This window comes from Lepus europaeus, chromosome 8 (assembly GCF_033115175.1).
Source record: "Lepus europaeus isolate LE1 chromosome 8, mLepTim1.pri, whole genome shotgun sequence".
Taxonomy (NCBI): domain Eukaryota; kingdom Metazoa; phylum Chordata; class Mammalia; order Lagomorpha; family Leporidae; genus Lepus; species Lepus europaeus.
This window is the reverse complement of record NC_084834.1, coordinates 121,610,455-121,625,917: the sequence shown is the minus strand read 5'-3', so window position 1 is coordinate 121,625,917 and position 15,463 is coordinate 121,610,455. Positions and strand designations below refer to the sequence as shown.

Genomic DNA, 15,463 nt, shown 5'->3' with positions numbered 1-15,463 from the left:
GCTCACTTGCTAATGGTTTTCTGTTTGTTTTAGCAGCTATTAATATAAGGGTTATCTTTCCCCTGAAAGCTGTGGACGTATGTAGGGTCTCATTCATTTAACAAATGCACATTGAATGCCTGCTATCTGTCAGATACGTGGTGGGCGTATCTTAAACAAATTTCAGGAGTTGTATTTGAAGAGGTATTTTTTTCCTCCCTCTCCTGTTAATATCAAGCAGAGTCTTTAAGCCGATGGATTTCCTACCATTCTCCTTTACAATCCCTGTTGGGTGAGATCTCAGTATTTTTTTTCATGTTCTCTTGAGCGTGTGGTTCGTCAGCTGTCCCGATGCTTCCTCTTGGTTGCAGGCTCCCCAAGCATGTCATGGAAAATGGGTAGGGTGGAGCACTGCGCGGGCTTCAAATGAGTTGTGCACCAAGATGACGTGCCCTTCACTTGGGTGTTCCCCTGAGCTTTAAAGAGGACCCGCGTGAGTGTGCACTGTCTCGGGGAAAAGAGCCATTGCTTCCTCCCATCCCCAACACCGGCAGCTCCATGCCGGTTCAGAGCTCTCTGCACACACCCCCACGGTGACTGTGCCCTGCAGAGCGGCGGCGGGGGTGCTCAAGCTGACCTGTGATGGATGGTGTCTCGTTCACGAGGCCTGCTGGTGCCGTGGAGAGAGAATGGCTCTGTTCTCCCCTCGCCCTTTCAACCCCGTGGAAAGTTTAGTTCTCAAAGCGGATAATGTAATAACAGCGGTAGCTTAGGTATAGATCGTTGGCTACCCTTACAGGACGCAACGCCACGTTAAGTGGCTTTCTCCAAGCCTTGATCCCAGATGAGAGGGCAATTTGGACTCCGTGCGTGTGTGTGTGCGCACGCCTCTGTGCAACTTGAAAATTAGCCTTTTCGAGATGAGAAATTCAATTGCCTCAGGCAGCCTTGTTTGAAGCCATTTGTCCCAGGAGTGCTGTGTGCCATTCCCAATTAACCCACGGGCGCTGGCGCACACGCCTTCCGAGTCGGGGGCTCTTTGGGGAGGTCCCAGTGTGCGCCGCCAAGGGATAAGGAGAGCCAGGCCCCGTGCAGACAATATGCAATGCGTGACTTGCAGATGGGCTCCTGGCCTCCTGCCAATCTGTGTGGCTACCCTTTGGTTTAATTTGGATGCTGTTAGCACGATCAGATTATTTCCCAGATCCATAATCGTATTTGGTTCTGACCACTTAGAATAAGTTTAACCCCCAGCGAGACCCGGGGCAACGTGGCTTCAGAGTTGTTGGAAGCCTCAGCGTCTTGGACTTTATTCAGCACTTTCCGGTCTTGGTTGGGCCTTCCAGGGCTTTCTCCTGGCCTTTGGGGATCACCCCCTGCAGTCTTTGGGCCGGGCTGCTCTGTCCATCCCTGACCCGCTCTGAGTTCCCGGGCAGCTCCCCGTGTGGACGCCTGGGCTGTCTCGGCTGTGGATCGCAGCCCTGTGCTCTTCTCCACAGAGAAGTCTGTGAAACAGAGCCCTGGGAGAGCGAGACCAGTGTGACGCCGCCCCCGGCCCCGGCCTTATGCAGAGCCAGGCAGCCTGCCTGTAGGAGGCGGCAGCTGTCTTCCAGCCTGCACGGCGCCTCCTGCTGCCTGGCTGTTCTCCCCTCCCCTGTTCTGTCTCCTCGACCCTTGTGTGTGTGTTTTGCTTTTTGCTAACCGCTGTACAAGGCCCTTCAGAAAGTGCATGGGAAATGGAAGTAAAAGATGAGCTTATTTTGGTAAAAAATTTTTTTGAAATTCATGCATATAAAGGGACTTCAGAAAGTCTCTGAAAATTGTATATTTTGAAAAAAAAACAAAAAAACATATTCTTGGGTTACAGGTGTTTAGGCACCGAAGTGACCTTTTCATTTTTCCAGAAACTTCTTGGAGTGCTCTTGTGCACGCGTGCCTTTGGCCCTGGGGCCCGCGTCCGCCGCCCACGATAGGTGTCTTGTGAGCAGACGGCGGGGATGGGTTGCTGGTGTCACCAGGGAGGAGCCACAGCGTTCCCGCTCAGGCTTGTGTAGTTTTAGGCTTGGCCTGCGCATCTCAGAGTCTCTGGGACGGCTCTCAGGTTGTCGGGATTCTGCTGCGTACGGGCTGTGGGGTGGCTCTGCAAGGTGGTTGTCGACACACGGATTCCATCCTAATCCCCGCAGAAGCAGCTGCTATACCACAGAGCACGGTCGTCACGCACGATGGTTGTCTTTCAATCTAGGATATCAAAAAGGTAGATCACAGGAAATACTTAAGGCATAAGTATTCTTAGATTGTAAGATGCCATAAGGTCTTTTCTTTTTTTAAAGATTTATTTATTTTTTTTTTTTATTTGAAAGGCAAAGTTACATAGAGGCAGAGAGAGAGAGAGAGAGAGAGAGAGAGGGGTCTTCCATCCACTGGTTCACTCCCCAGATGGCTGCAACAGCTGAACTTGCTCCGATCATTGAAAGCCAGGAGCTTCTTCCAGGTCTCCCATGCAGGTGCAGGGGCCCAAGGACTTGGGCCATCTTCTGCTGCTTTCCCAGAGCTGGATCGGAAGTGGAGCAGCTGGGACCCGAACTGGCGCCCCTATGGGATGCCGGCACTACAGGCAGTGGCTTTATCCGCTACGCCACAGCGCTGGCCCCTCATTGTGTTTCTTATAATAACTTGAAAGTTAGTGCTGCAACTTTGGGATCGCAGGGACTCTGGTCAAGCAATGAATTTTCCTCTGCTCCCCGCCAGTCATTAGTACCGACTGTCTCTCTTATGGCCCTGTGGTAGGAACTGCGCCCGGCGAGCGGCTTGGCCTGTCGCTTTAGTATTTCCCCCTTAAGTCTCTGTAATGAATGCGAAGACGGAGACATTAATTGCTGCTGTTTTTAATTTAGGGAAGATCTGAATATTCATGGCATGGTAATTCTGGATTCTCTTTCTCCCCTCCGGGAACCAGTGGACGAACAGCCAGGTGAAGCGCCACAGCTGGCATCAGGGTGACTTCCACTACGAGCGCCAGGAGACGCTGACGATCGGCGCGGCGAGAGTGGCGGACTCCGGGGTGTTCATGTGCTACGCCAACAACACCTTCGGATCGGCGAATGTCACCACGACCTTGCAAGTCGTAGGCAAGTACCGCCGCGGGAAGCCGTACGTCGCTGGCGATCGTGGAAGCAGCCGGTTTCCTTTCGGTGTGAATGCAATGTTAAGCAGATTCTTAGAAGTTTATCATCACCAAGCGAATGAATGAGTGAGTGTGTGAATGAATGAATGAAAATATGGCAATTCAGCACCAGAGCAGATTCTTCTTCTCTCGCCTTGAGGAACGTGGCAAGCTGGGACTTTTCCAGCGGGAGCCCCAGCCCTGGCTGAGCTAGGCCAGTGTGCAAGCGAACGTAGACTTTGGCTATCGGGGGCAGAGCCAGGTCTCTCTCCTCATCCGGGTCGTGCTCCTCTGCCTTCTGCCGCCCGGTGGCTCTGTCTGGGGTAAGGGTGCCCAGGGCATCCCCCCCCCTTACCAGTCTCCAGCTTGGAGCACAGAGTGGCACCCTTCAGGCAGGGAGCCCCCGGGGTGCAGACGGGGTGCCCTCCCACACATCAGCCCTGGGGGCCTCACTCAGTGTTTTTCTCGGGTGCTGGGCATTTCTGATGTGCAGAAAGCAAGAATAATTGTTTCGAAATGGCCTCGTTTACCGGTTTGTCTGAGTGTTGTCCTGTCCTGCTGACCCAACCTGGTTCTTGGCTGTTGGCCGGGCCACAGGGCTCAGGAGGAGGTGGAACTTGGCCCTGAGCAGGGACGACAGGAAGCAGCGTCTGTGTTCACCCTGCCCCATCCCCTCCCCACGGGTGTGCCTCGTGCCCCGGGCAGGGTTGGAGCCCGCTCTGCCCCGCGATTATCTCCAAATGGCTCCGTGCTTCTGCCCGGGTCGGAGCAGAGCGGGAGCTGTCCCCGACCCCGGGTCTGAACGCGCAGAGACCCCTTCCTCGCCGTCCCAGGAGCAGCCGGAACACGTCCTGCCCGTCCCTTGGCGTGATCGCCAGCCATTTATTAATTGCAATGGAAGGCTATGCTTTTAAAATATTAAACTCCATAAGCGCTAATTTGCTAAGTTGATTAGGGAGCTTGTTGATAGATCAGCGTCAACTCCAGAAAAGCAATTAGCAAGACTGTTTTGAGCACATCGCTGTACGTAATCGGATTTTTAAAATCCATTCTTCAGTTTCCAAGAATTATAGCCGCGTGCCTGGCATGGCTGGCGGCCGTGAAATCTGAGTCCGGGGCTGGGGCGGGACAGGAGCGGGAAGAGACATTGAGAGGCCGGGCAGGGATTTGGGCGGGGTGGGTAGAGAGAGCGAGGTGGAGCGGCCGGACCTGCGTGTGTGTTTGTTGCCTTTAGAGAAAATTGTGGGTACTCGAGGCCTACAAACCCAGAGTGAGGCAAGTTGACCTCTGTGGTTTCTCCCTGGGGTACCTGCTTCGGGTTTGTTTTGAGGCCACAAGCAGCTCAGCTCTGACCTGGTTTCGAGGCGTGGCCCCGGCTCTGGGCGCTTGCTGTGTCCCCGCTGTAGCCCTGCTGAGTTCTCCAAGCCAGGGAGCGTGGCCTCCAGCTGGAGAGGCAGCCACAGAGGGGCCGGGCCTGGATGCTGCCCTGCCCCGTGCGTGTGTGGGTGTGTGTGTGTGTGTCCGTGCGTGTCTGCACGCCCAAGTGCTGGACAAGAGTGACGACCCCAGTGGGTGCTCTGCCCCCCTCCCCCCACCCCCAGTCGCCCTAGTGGAGGCCTGGTCGCTCTTGGAGGCTTCCCTGTGGGATGCCAGCCACAGAAAACACAGCAGGCCCTGTGTCTTGTGCGGTGATGGTGAGAAATCATTTCAGGGTGGACGCTGCTGTCTGAAATATTTGCATTGGGGATTAAACTTGGAATTTATGACTTTGAGAAGGTGGAGCTATTTGTTATTTTTATTTTATTTATTTTTTTAAGATTTATTTATTTTACTTTAGAGTCAGAGTTACACAGAAAGAGGAGAGGCAGAGAGAAAGGGAGAGGGAGAGGGAGAGGTCTTTCATCCGATGGTTCACTCCCCTGTTGGCCGCAATGGCCGGAGCTGCGCTGATCTGAAGCCAGGAGCCAGGAGCTTCTTCCGGGTCTCTCACGTGGGTGCAGGGGCCCAAGGACTTGGGCCATCCTCCACTGCTTTCCCAGGCCATAGCAGAGAGCTGGATCGGAAGTGGAGCAGCCGAGTCTCAAACTGGCGCCCATATGGGATGCTGATACTTCAGGCCAGGGCATTAACCCGCTGCGCCATAACACCAACCCCCAGATATAATTTTTGAAAGGTTAATACAACTCACATGATTTGTGGCCTGGTCAGCCCCAGCTGGTGCGGGCACCGGAGCAGTGAACCAGCGATGAGAGCTCTCTCCTGTGTGTCTGTCTCTCAGATAAAAAATGAAGTACTAACCGTGTCTCATTCAGTGTGGCTTTTATCAGCCTAGCAAAATGATGGAGTTTACTGAAAATTAGTTTTATAAGTATATTTTATATTTTAATTGAACATGTTTCCTTTTTGTTAAAGCTTTCTTTCTTTCAAAACCACAGTTAGGGAGGGAGAGAGAGAGAGCAAGAGAGATCTTTCATCTGCAGGTTCACTCCTCAAATGGCCACAGCAGCTAGGCCTGGGTGAGGCTGAATCCAGGAGCCAGAAACTGCGTCCGGGTCCCCATGTGGGTGGCAGAGGCCCATCTCTTCCCCAGGTGCACGGGCAGGGAGCTGGATCAGAAGCAGGCCACTCCGGACAGGAACTGGCACTCAGATACAGGATCGCAGTATTACAAGCCGTGGCTTAACCCAGTGCGGCACGGCACCGGCCCCAGCCCCAGCCCCAGCCCCAGCCCCAGCCCCCTCTGTTGTAATGTCCTCTGTTGCCTGAAACCTGAATTAATCCTACCCCTGGAATCCAGCAGTGCTTCTGTGTTCGAAGTTGGCCTGTATGACGTTGTCCTTCTGTTACTTCCCGAAGCCGAGAAGCCTGCCCCATCGAGTCGGTTCTGTTGTGTAGTTAAAGATGCAGTTTGATGGGGCCGGCGCCGTGGCTCACTTGGTTAATCCTCCACCTGCAGCGCCGGCATCCCATATGGGCGCCGGGTTCTAGTCCCGTCTACTCCTCTTCTGGCCCAGCTCTCTGCTGTGGCCCTGGAGTGCAGTGGAGGATGGCCTAAGTGCTTGGGCCCTGCACCAGCATGGGAGACCAGGAGGAAGCACCTGGCTCCTGGCTTTGGATCGGCGCAGCTCTGGCCGTGGCAGCCATTTGGAGGGTGAACCAACGTAAGTAAGACCTTTCTCTCTGTCTCTCTCTCTCACTGTCTATAACTCGATCTGTCAAATAAATTTTTAAAAAATGCAGCTTGTTAAGTTGCTGTCTGTGGTTTACCTGTGACGGTGGGAAGAGAGAGCTCAAGTTTTCTTCAAATACTGAAAGACAGTCGTCCAGTGTCTTCAGTAACCCGGGCCTCTTGCCCTTCCTTTGTGGCAGCTTCTTGTACACACACGATTCTGTTGGCTCTGGTGGTGGGCTGCTGGGTTTAATTCCGTAAACGTCGCGAGGAGTCGGTTTAAGGGAGGGGCGGATGTGTGGGGGCTGCGAGAGGACACAGGTGCTTGGCCGGGCTGTGTGCTTTCCTGCTTGGTGGTGGTGATGTTATAAGAACCAAAGAGGACGTCGCCTGACTGCCTGCAGGTGCCCTGAGTTTCGGCAGCCGCCGGCCCCCGTGACTCCAGAGCCTCGTGTTTGGGTCGCGGAGCTGCGGCTGACGCTGTGTTTCTGCCCGCCGCTGTCCCCATTAGATAAAGGCTTCATCCGGGTCTTCTCGGTGACCAACACCACCATGTTTGTCAACGACGGAGAAAACGTGGACTTGGTGGTGCAGTACGAGGCGTACCCGCGGCCCGCGCAGCAACAGTGGCTGTACATGAACAGGACCTCCGCCAACAAGTGGGAGGACCACCCCGAGTCAGAGAAGGAGAGCAACATCAGGTGAGCGGGGCCGGCCCGCTGCGCCCCGACACGGGTCTGCCCCCCCGACACGGGTCTGCCCCCCTGACATGGGTCTGCCCCCGACACAGGCCTGCCCCCCCGACACGGGTCTGCCCCCCCAACACGGGTCTGCCCCCTCAATGGGTCTGCCCCCTCGACACGGGTCTGCCCCCGACACAGGCCTGCCCCCCCCGACACGGGTCTGCCCCCCCCCACGAGTCTGGCCCCCCCCCAAGGGTCTGCCCCTGACATAGGTCTGCCCCCCACAATGGGTCTGCCCCCCCCACGAGTCTGCCCCCCCCCCCACAAGGGTCTGCCCCCTCCACAGGTCTGTCCCCCCCCAACGGGTCTGCCCCTGACACAAGTCTGCGCCCCCCCCCCCCCCCCACGGGTCTGCCCCTAATACGGGTCTGCCCCACAATGGGTCTGCCCCCAACACAGGTCTGCCCCCCCCCAACACGGGTCTGCCCCCCCCCCAAGGGTCTGCCCCCGACATGGGTCTGCCCCCCCCAACGGGTCTGCCCCCGACACAGGTCTGCCCCCTCAACACGGGTCTGCCCCCCACACGGGTCTGCCCCCGGCGTGCTCACCTGCTGTGCATGCACGTGGGAAGGGGGCACATTTCCTGCCTGGGCTCTCAGTGGCCGTGACTGAGGCTACGGTAAATGGCGTCTTCCACTACGTGGCCTTGGGCCAGGTCCTAGATCCGGGTTCTTTTGCCTGACCCACCGAGCTCTGAGATCAAGATAGCAGCGGCAGCCATGCTGTGAGCCAGTTAAGCTGTGTAGGTGCAGCATCCCTCATGCGAACACCCGGAATCCAAAATGTCCCCACATCTTTTTTTTAATATTTATTATATGAAAGTCAGAGTTACCCAGAGAGAGGAGATGCACAGAGAGGAGAGGCAGAGAGGAAGACGGGGAGGGGGAGAAGGGAGAGGGAGGAGGGAGGAGGGAGGAGGGAGAGGTCTTCCATCCACTGGTTCACTTCCCAATAGGCCTCAATGTCCAAAACTGCCCCAATCTGGAGCCAGGAGCTTCTTCCAGGTCTCCCACATGGGTGCAGGGGCCCAAGGACTTCGGCCATCTTCTACTGCTTTTCCAGGCCATAGCAGAGAGCTGGATCAGAAGTGGAGCAGCCGGGACCTGAACCGGTGCCCGTATGGGATGCCGGCACTGCCAGCAGTGGCTTTACACACTCTGCCACAGCTCTGGCCCCCCTTTTTTTTAGTTATTAATTTTCCCCTCCAGAAACCTTTTATTTAAGGAATATAAACTTTATACATTTCTTTTTTTAATTTATTTTTTTAAGGAATGCAAATTTCATAAGTACAACTTTAGGAATATAGTGATTATTTCCACTGTACCAGTCCTCTCACCCTCACTCACACCCCACCTCCTCCCTCTCTCCTTCCCAGTCCCATTCTCCACTAAGATTCTTTTTCAGTTAACTTTGTACACAGAAGGCCATCTCTATACTAAATATTTCAACAATTTGCACACATACACACACACACAAAACTGTTTGAGAACTAGTTTTATAGTCAACTCTCATAACACAACGCACTGAAGACGGAGGTCCTGCATGGGAAGTTACTGCTCAGTGACTCCTGTTGTTAATTTAACAATCAACACTCTTATGTATGATGTCAGTGATCACCCGAGGCTCTCGATGGGAGCTGCCTAGGCTATAGAAGCCTACGAATCCACAAACTCCGTTAGTATTTAGACAAGGCCATAAGCAAAGTGGAAGTTCTTTCCTCCCTTCAGAGGAAAGTACATTCTTCAGAGGAAAGTACATTCTTCTTTGATGACCACTTCTTTCCACTGGGGTCTCACCCACCAACGTCCTTCATGTAGAACATTTTTTTTGCCACAGTGTCTTGGCTTTCCATACCTGAAATGCTCTCATGGGCTTTTCAGCCAGACCAGAGTGCCTTAAGGGCTGATTCTGAGGTCAGAGTGCTACTTAAAGTGATTGTCGTTCTATGAGTCTGCTGTGGGCACTCCTGATTCCTGTGTGGTTTCTGGAAGAGGGAGCTGAGGCAGGCAGCAGTAAAGTAATAGGCCATGGCGGGGTGGAGTTTGTGGATTTTCTCAGTGCAGAGCTGTAGGTGATTCTGGCTGAGAAGTGGTAATGGCCTGCTCTAAGGCTTGGAGGGAGGAGGGCCGAATCGGGAGGGGTCCCATCCCCCTTTTCGATGGGACTAGATGGTTGGGGGGTGGGAGGGGCTGGAGACACCCCTGGTGGTGTTCCCAGGTCTACTGTGGGGTTTGTCTGATTCATCATTGACAGTGGGAGCCCAGGTAAGAGGTGTCTTGGTTCCTGTTCCTCTGAAGCAGAGCCCGAGGTGGAATTGAAGGTTTAGGGAGGGAGGGAGGGGGAGACCCACAGACTTGCTGGGCGGGGGGAGGGGCTCTGAGCGGGGCTCCTGGGCTGTAGACGTGGCCTGGCCACTCCCAAGCAGGGTTAAGCTCCTGAGTGCCCTCCCTGGCGGGGAAGAGAGGGAGGATTGCAGGGGTGAGGCGTTGTGAGCTGCACTCCCCCCCCCCCCCCACAGGGGAGGTGGCAGCATGGAAGGCAGGTAAAGATTGCAGGTGGGGAGCGAGCACCTGCAGGCAGATTGTGGGCTGGGGGGTGCCAATGCCCCTGCACCGCCTCACACACCCCTGCAGCCAGGAGTGCAGCTGAGGTTGGGCAGGAGGCAGAGCAGAAGTGGGGCTGCAGGGGGGCCGGCTGAGGTCAGGGTGCTGTGGGCAGAGAAGGAAGTGGCCGTGAGAGTGCCTGGGGCTGCAGGGCCTGGGAGGCCCCTGTGCGCCGAGGCAGGCTTTGCACGCACAGGCGCTTGTCCCACACCAACACCCACAACGGGCGTGTGTTTGCTAAGGAGGATTCCGGCGGACACTGAATTCAGTGGGTCATCTCCCCCGCCCCTGAGGCAGGCCACGGCTTCCCCAGGGGGCTCATTTCTTGTCTGCTTTGCAGATACGTGAGCAAGCTGCACCTGACCAGACTGAAGGGGAGCGAGGCCGGCACCTACACGTTTCTCGTGTCCAACGCTGATGTCAGCGCTTCCGTGGCATTTAACATTTACGTGAACAGTAAGTGGCTCGAAGCCTCCTTGTCTTCACATTTGTTGTTTTAGTCTTGTGATAGCCCTGGTGCTGAGCTTCCCGTGTGCTGTGTAAATAACGTTTCACGGTAGACTTGCCCTTGACCACGACCTCGTGGTTGGGTGGTGAGAACAGAGAACCAATTCCTTGTCCTACATTGCCCTGGCCACGTGACCCGGGGGAGGTCGCTCCCGCTCTGGTTCAGAGACACCTTGGACGCAAACAGGAGCTATAGAGAGAATCGGAAAGCAGCAGTTGTTGGGGGGCGCTGCGGGGTGTTGGGTGGAGCTGGGCCAGGGTGCTTCGAGGGAGAGATGCTGCAAAGCCCTAGGGACGTGCATGAGAGCCTCTTGGCTGGCTCACTCTTCCACCACGGCCGGCACAACCCTGGGTCCCTAGTGAGTACCATGTGGGTGCATTGGGAGAACACAGCAGGTGGTTAGGATGGGAGGCTGCTCACTGCCACACCCTGGACAGCCGAGTCCTGCAGGCCCCACCCCTCTCCTTGGCACCCCCACAGCTCTGGAGAAGGATGTCGGGTCTGCGCCCAGAGCTCCATGTCCGGTGTGGCGGGGGGAGTCAGGAACCCTGAAGGAGCTTGCGCACTGCCCGCTGGTCACGTGGGGTGCTCTGCTCAGGGATTTCATCGCCACTCGGAAAGTCTTTGGTCTGTGTCCGTGTTTCCCAAACCCTGCTTTGCGAACAAGATGTTAGTGGGAGTTCGGACCACGGGGGTCACACTTTGTGTAATTGAGCACGTCTCCTCCTTGCTGGGGTCCCTGATGCACTGACACGGGCTGTGCCCCCCGGGAGGGGCTTGGGGGTCCGTAATCCAGGCGTGCCTGAGCTCAGAACCCAGCTTTTCCAGGGAGCTTCCGCAGAGCCATGTAGACCGTGGGAGGTGCTGGTGGGGATGGCGCAGGCTCTGCCGCCCTGGGTGAGGCTCTTCGTTGACATCACCAAACTGGCGGAAGACGTTTGTCTCACTTCCGCAATAACAGCCGAGCGCCTCTGTGTGAACCTTGCACCAGCAGGTGAGGCGCGGCCCGGGCCCTCCTCGTAGGTATGCTTAGGGGATTGGTGATGGTTTTGGGGGGACGGCGATTGAAAAATTCTGGTTACAGCCTCTTAGTGTCCCATTTTAAAATTGACAGCTAAACTCATTTTAAAACGTAAAGGCCGGCCCTGGTATGGCCATTTTGGCAATATTGTGGCTGAAGTGGTGCCGGGTGCGGGTCTGCTCTGTGGCTGATTCTGTCGCTAAGCTCAGCCCCAAAGCATGAGGGGACTGCATTCCACAAAACGTTGGAATTGGTGAAAAGGACAGAGAGTGACTGCAGAAATTCGGCTGCCTTGAGTCAGCGACTCTAATGTATAATTGTTTAATGGCTTCAGCTGTGAGACACGCTGGCGAAGAATCCTGATGTTCGGTGGTTAAAAAGGCCATTTGCTTTGAAAATCCCAGGCGTGGATTTGAGTCTGAGGAGTGTGTGTGTGTCCGTGGTGGTGGGAGGGGGGCGCTTTAATGGCTTCCCAAGTCATAGCCTGGCAATTTCCGTAAGGAGGGCGATGACATGGGTAAACGGTTAGGCTTGACCATGTCTTAGTGCCACCTCAGCTGCCAGCCACGCCGTGGCATGGCCGGGGCCATGAGCCGGGCTCAGGGACGCCAGGGCACTCTCTGACCGTCCACAGATGCACTGCGTGGCAGGTGCAGGGGAGCCCAGGGGGGTCGTCTTTGAAAAGCAAAGCAGAACTTGGAGAAGCGGTGATTCTTCGCATTGCCGTAGTTATTACTCTTGGGGTTGCTTGGCGAGGACTGTGTCTGTAGACAGCAAATTCTTGGCCCTGACATCCTGGAGATTGTTGGGTGAAGAGGGTCATCGGGGGAGAAGAGAGATTTCCAAATCCTGAGGACGTGACCCCGAAGTGTTTTCCTTGTGGACGTGCTTTGTGGGCTCCTGGGTTGTGTGCAGTGCCGGAGCGGAAGGCAAGGCCAGCCGTGCGGCCCAGTCCCGCTCCGTGCACTTGGCCTTCTCCCCAGGCCGTCCGTTAGTTCTTGAATGAGTGATAATCTGTACAGTGAACTTTAGTAGTAATCAGCCAAGTAAATATGGTGTGTGTGTGTTTTGGCGTCTAACTTCAAATACCCGTATGGATGCTGAAGTAATTCACATAATTACAGAAAGAAATGGTTGATACGATCCTTCTGCTGTTTCCCAAGGCTTTGGGATGATTTTTCCAGGATCTAGTAACCTTTAAAATGTTGCTTCAAAACCTTATCTGATAGCATTTCCAAAAATATGTGCTGTATTTAGGGGTCATAATAGATCTCTCGCCAACCTTTTTTTTTTGTAATATTTATTTGAAAGGCCAAGTTACACACACACACACACACATACACACTATTCCGATTTATTCTTCTTTATTTTTATTTGAGAGGTAGAGTTACAGAGTAGGTAGAGTGAGAGAGACAGAGAGAGAGGTCTTCCATCTGCTGGTTCACTTCCAATTGGCCGCAATGGCCGGAGCTGCGCCAAACCGGAACCAGGAGCTTCTTCCGGGTCTCCATGTGGGTGCAGGGGCCAGAGGACTTGGGCCATCTTCTACTGCTTTCCCAGGCCACAGCAAAGAGCTGGATTGGAAGTGGAGCAGCCAGGACTTGAACCGGCACCCATATGGGATGCTGGCACTGCAGGCGGCGGTGGCCTAACCCGCTGCGCCATAATGGCTGCAACCACCAGGGCCTGGCCAGGCTGAAGCCAGGAGCCAGGAGCTGCTTCCACGTCTCCCACATCGGTGCAGGGCCCTCGTACTTGGCTCATCCTCCACTGCTTTCCCAGGTGCATTATCAGGGAGCTGGACTGGAAGTGGAGCAACCGGGACTTGAACCAGAACCCACATGGATGCCTGTGTCACAGGGGGCAGCCCCCTCTCTCCAGTCCTTCAGGTGGTGGGAGCAGAGGGGCTCACATGGGACCTGCAGGGCTTGGCTTCCCCATCATCACAGGCCCTGCAAGGAGAGCGTGTTCCACAGAGTCCAGTTCCACTCCAGGGTGTTCACAGGGGTTGAGAAACAAGGGGACAGGGAATAAGGTCTTGTCTCCAAGTCCCGCATCTCATCACTGTGGCAGTTAGCGGAGTCTCACAGCGCTCGGAGTCTCGCCCTCCCTGGATGGGGACATCCTGTCTGGCCTCCCTGGCGAGGCCCGAACTGCCTTTTGCATGGCTGACATAGTTCCGATCTCAGTCAAATCCAGGTACAGGTGGCTGACGCAGCGCTAGGGAGACGCATGGGCAGCCATCATTTGCCATCAGTGAGGGGACACCTGGGCAGCCAGCCGTGTGGATGGCTCTGGACTGCCTGCCAGCCACCTGGGTCACCCACCTGCCAGCCTCAAGTACTAGCAAGGAAGTTGTCCCACGTGAGATGGGGCGAGCGCACAAGCAGAGCTGCTGGGTCCTTACCGCTTTTGGAAGGTAGGAGCCGTCTAGTTCTTTGTGTATCATTTAGGAAAAATAGTAGGACCTTCCGGAAGTGTGTCCCAGCCATCCTTGGAGGCCTGAGGACTTTGCCACAGGCACATCTGATCAGTGAGTTTTGCTGTGAGAGGTTTTATTTATGCCACCTGTTCTCTGGCTGGGTGCTGTCTATTCTGTGTTAAATAAGTGGAATTCCTGAATGTTAACCAAAGCCAGGGCTGAGCAGAAAGAACTCCCTTCCGACTGGTTGTCTTGCTTTTGAGAGCTTCCATAAGGCTACCACAGTACCAGGACGGTGGCAGGTTTGTGCCACTGTTGGTATGTGTAGTTCTTAAGTGATGTTTTTTCTTCTAAGATGATGTTAGGAGATGGAGAGAAAAGTTTGAAAACATATGTAAGCAAAAATAAAAACCAGCAAAAGATGTTTTTTTAAAGATTTTATTTATTTGAGAGGTAGAGTTAGAGAGAGAGAGGTCTTCCATCTGCTGGCTCACTCCCCAAATGGCCACAGCAGGCCAGAGCTGGCTAGATCTGAAGTCAGGAGCTTCTCCTGGTCTCCCATGTGGGTGCAGGGCCCAAGCACTTGGGCCATCTTCCTCTGCTTTCCCAGGCCACAGCAGAGAGCTGGATCGGAAGAGAGGAGCAGCCGGGACTCGAACTGGCGCCCATGTGGGATTCCCGCACTGCTGGCGGGGGCTTAGCCCACTGTGCTACAGTGCCAGCCTCCATAAATATACTTTTTGAAATGTATTTCAGAGAAAGAGACAGGTAGAGAGAGAGAGAGAACTCCTGTCCGTTAATTCACTCCCCAAGTGACCACAAGGGCTGGGTCCAGGCTGGACCAGAGCCGGAAGCCAGAGTGCAACTCAGGTCTCCCCGTGGGCGGCAGGAGTCCACTGAGTGGAGGCATTCTTGCTGATCCCCAGGTGTGTGTTGGCGGGAAGTTGGGTTTGAACCCTGGCAGCTCCAACACATGGGGTGTAGCCAACCTAACCCCTGAGCAAAATTCTACTCTTGTCTATGTGTAACTGAAATTTTATTTGAAATTTTCAAAAAAGAGATTGATTTCTGTGAAAGGCAGAGTGACACAGAGAGATCAATCGATCGATCTTCCATCTGCTGGTTCACTCCCCAAATGACCCCACTGGTCAGGGCTGGGCCAGGCTGAAGCCGGGAGCCCAGAGCTCCGTCTTGGGCCGTCCGCGGCTGCGTTCGCAGGCACATTAGCTGATGTGGGGATGGAGGCTGAGGGTGCCACGGGCTCCACCTGTGGTGCCGCAGCGGCAGCCGCTGTTTGCATTCTGTGGTTCCCGGTCAGTGACGTCCCTCATCATCGCTCTTCCTCCAGGCAGTCTGCGGAGGGTTTGTGCATGGAGGCTGCGTTCCCTGTGTTTCTGTGGACAACGTCTCCCTCTGCGGTAAAGCAGCTACCTGCCAGCCCCGGGGGTGGTCTTTCCTGACTCCTTTAGGTGGTGTCTGATGAAGGATCGAGCCACCCTGGAACGAGACGAGCCCGTGGCTGAATTTGAAAAGAACCTGTCAGACGCGTGTTTAAAGTTGGCAATTATCTCGTTTAATCGTGAATGGGCGACCTTGCCTGAGTGGCTGGCAGCTGGCAAGGTCGCCACCCACACTCTGGTGTCCTCTGTGGTGGCAGGGAGGCAGGCCGGCCGTGGTGAGCACAGGGAGCCGTTTTAGATCCCGCGCGGGCGCGAAGCCGCGTGGACACAGTGGCTCGCCTTCCACGCACGTCTGTGTAGGTGATGCCGGTTCAGTCGAGCTCCCTGGCAGTGTTTGAACTCTGTATTTTCTCTTCCTGAACTCGAAATGGGTTTTTGTTCTCAAATTGCTT

The 15,463-nt window shown here is 55.0% G+C and overlaps 1 protein-coding gene across 2 annotated transcripts in view; it reads left to right on the top strand.

Annotated features, from left to right (window-relative positions):
- Nucleotides 1–15,463, top strand: part of KIT (KIT proto-oncogene, receptor tyrosine kinase) — a 68,963-nt gene that overhangs the window by 33,328 nt on the left and 20,172 nt on the right. For both annotated transcript variants that reach the window (XM_062199297.1, XM_062199296.1), the window contains exons 5-7: nt 2,939–3,110; nt 6,826–7,015; nt 10,001–10,116. In XM_062199297.1, coding sequence (XP_062055281.1) covers nt 2,939–3,110; nt 6,826–7,015; nt 10,001–10,116 — 478 coding nt within the window. The remainder of the gene's footprint in view (nt 1–2,938; nt 3,111–6,825; nt 7,016–10,000; nt 10,117–15,463) is intronic.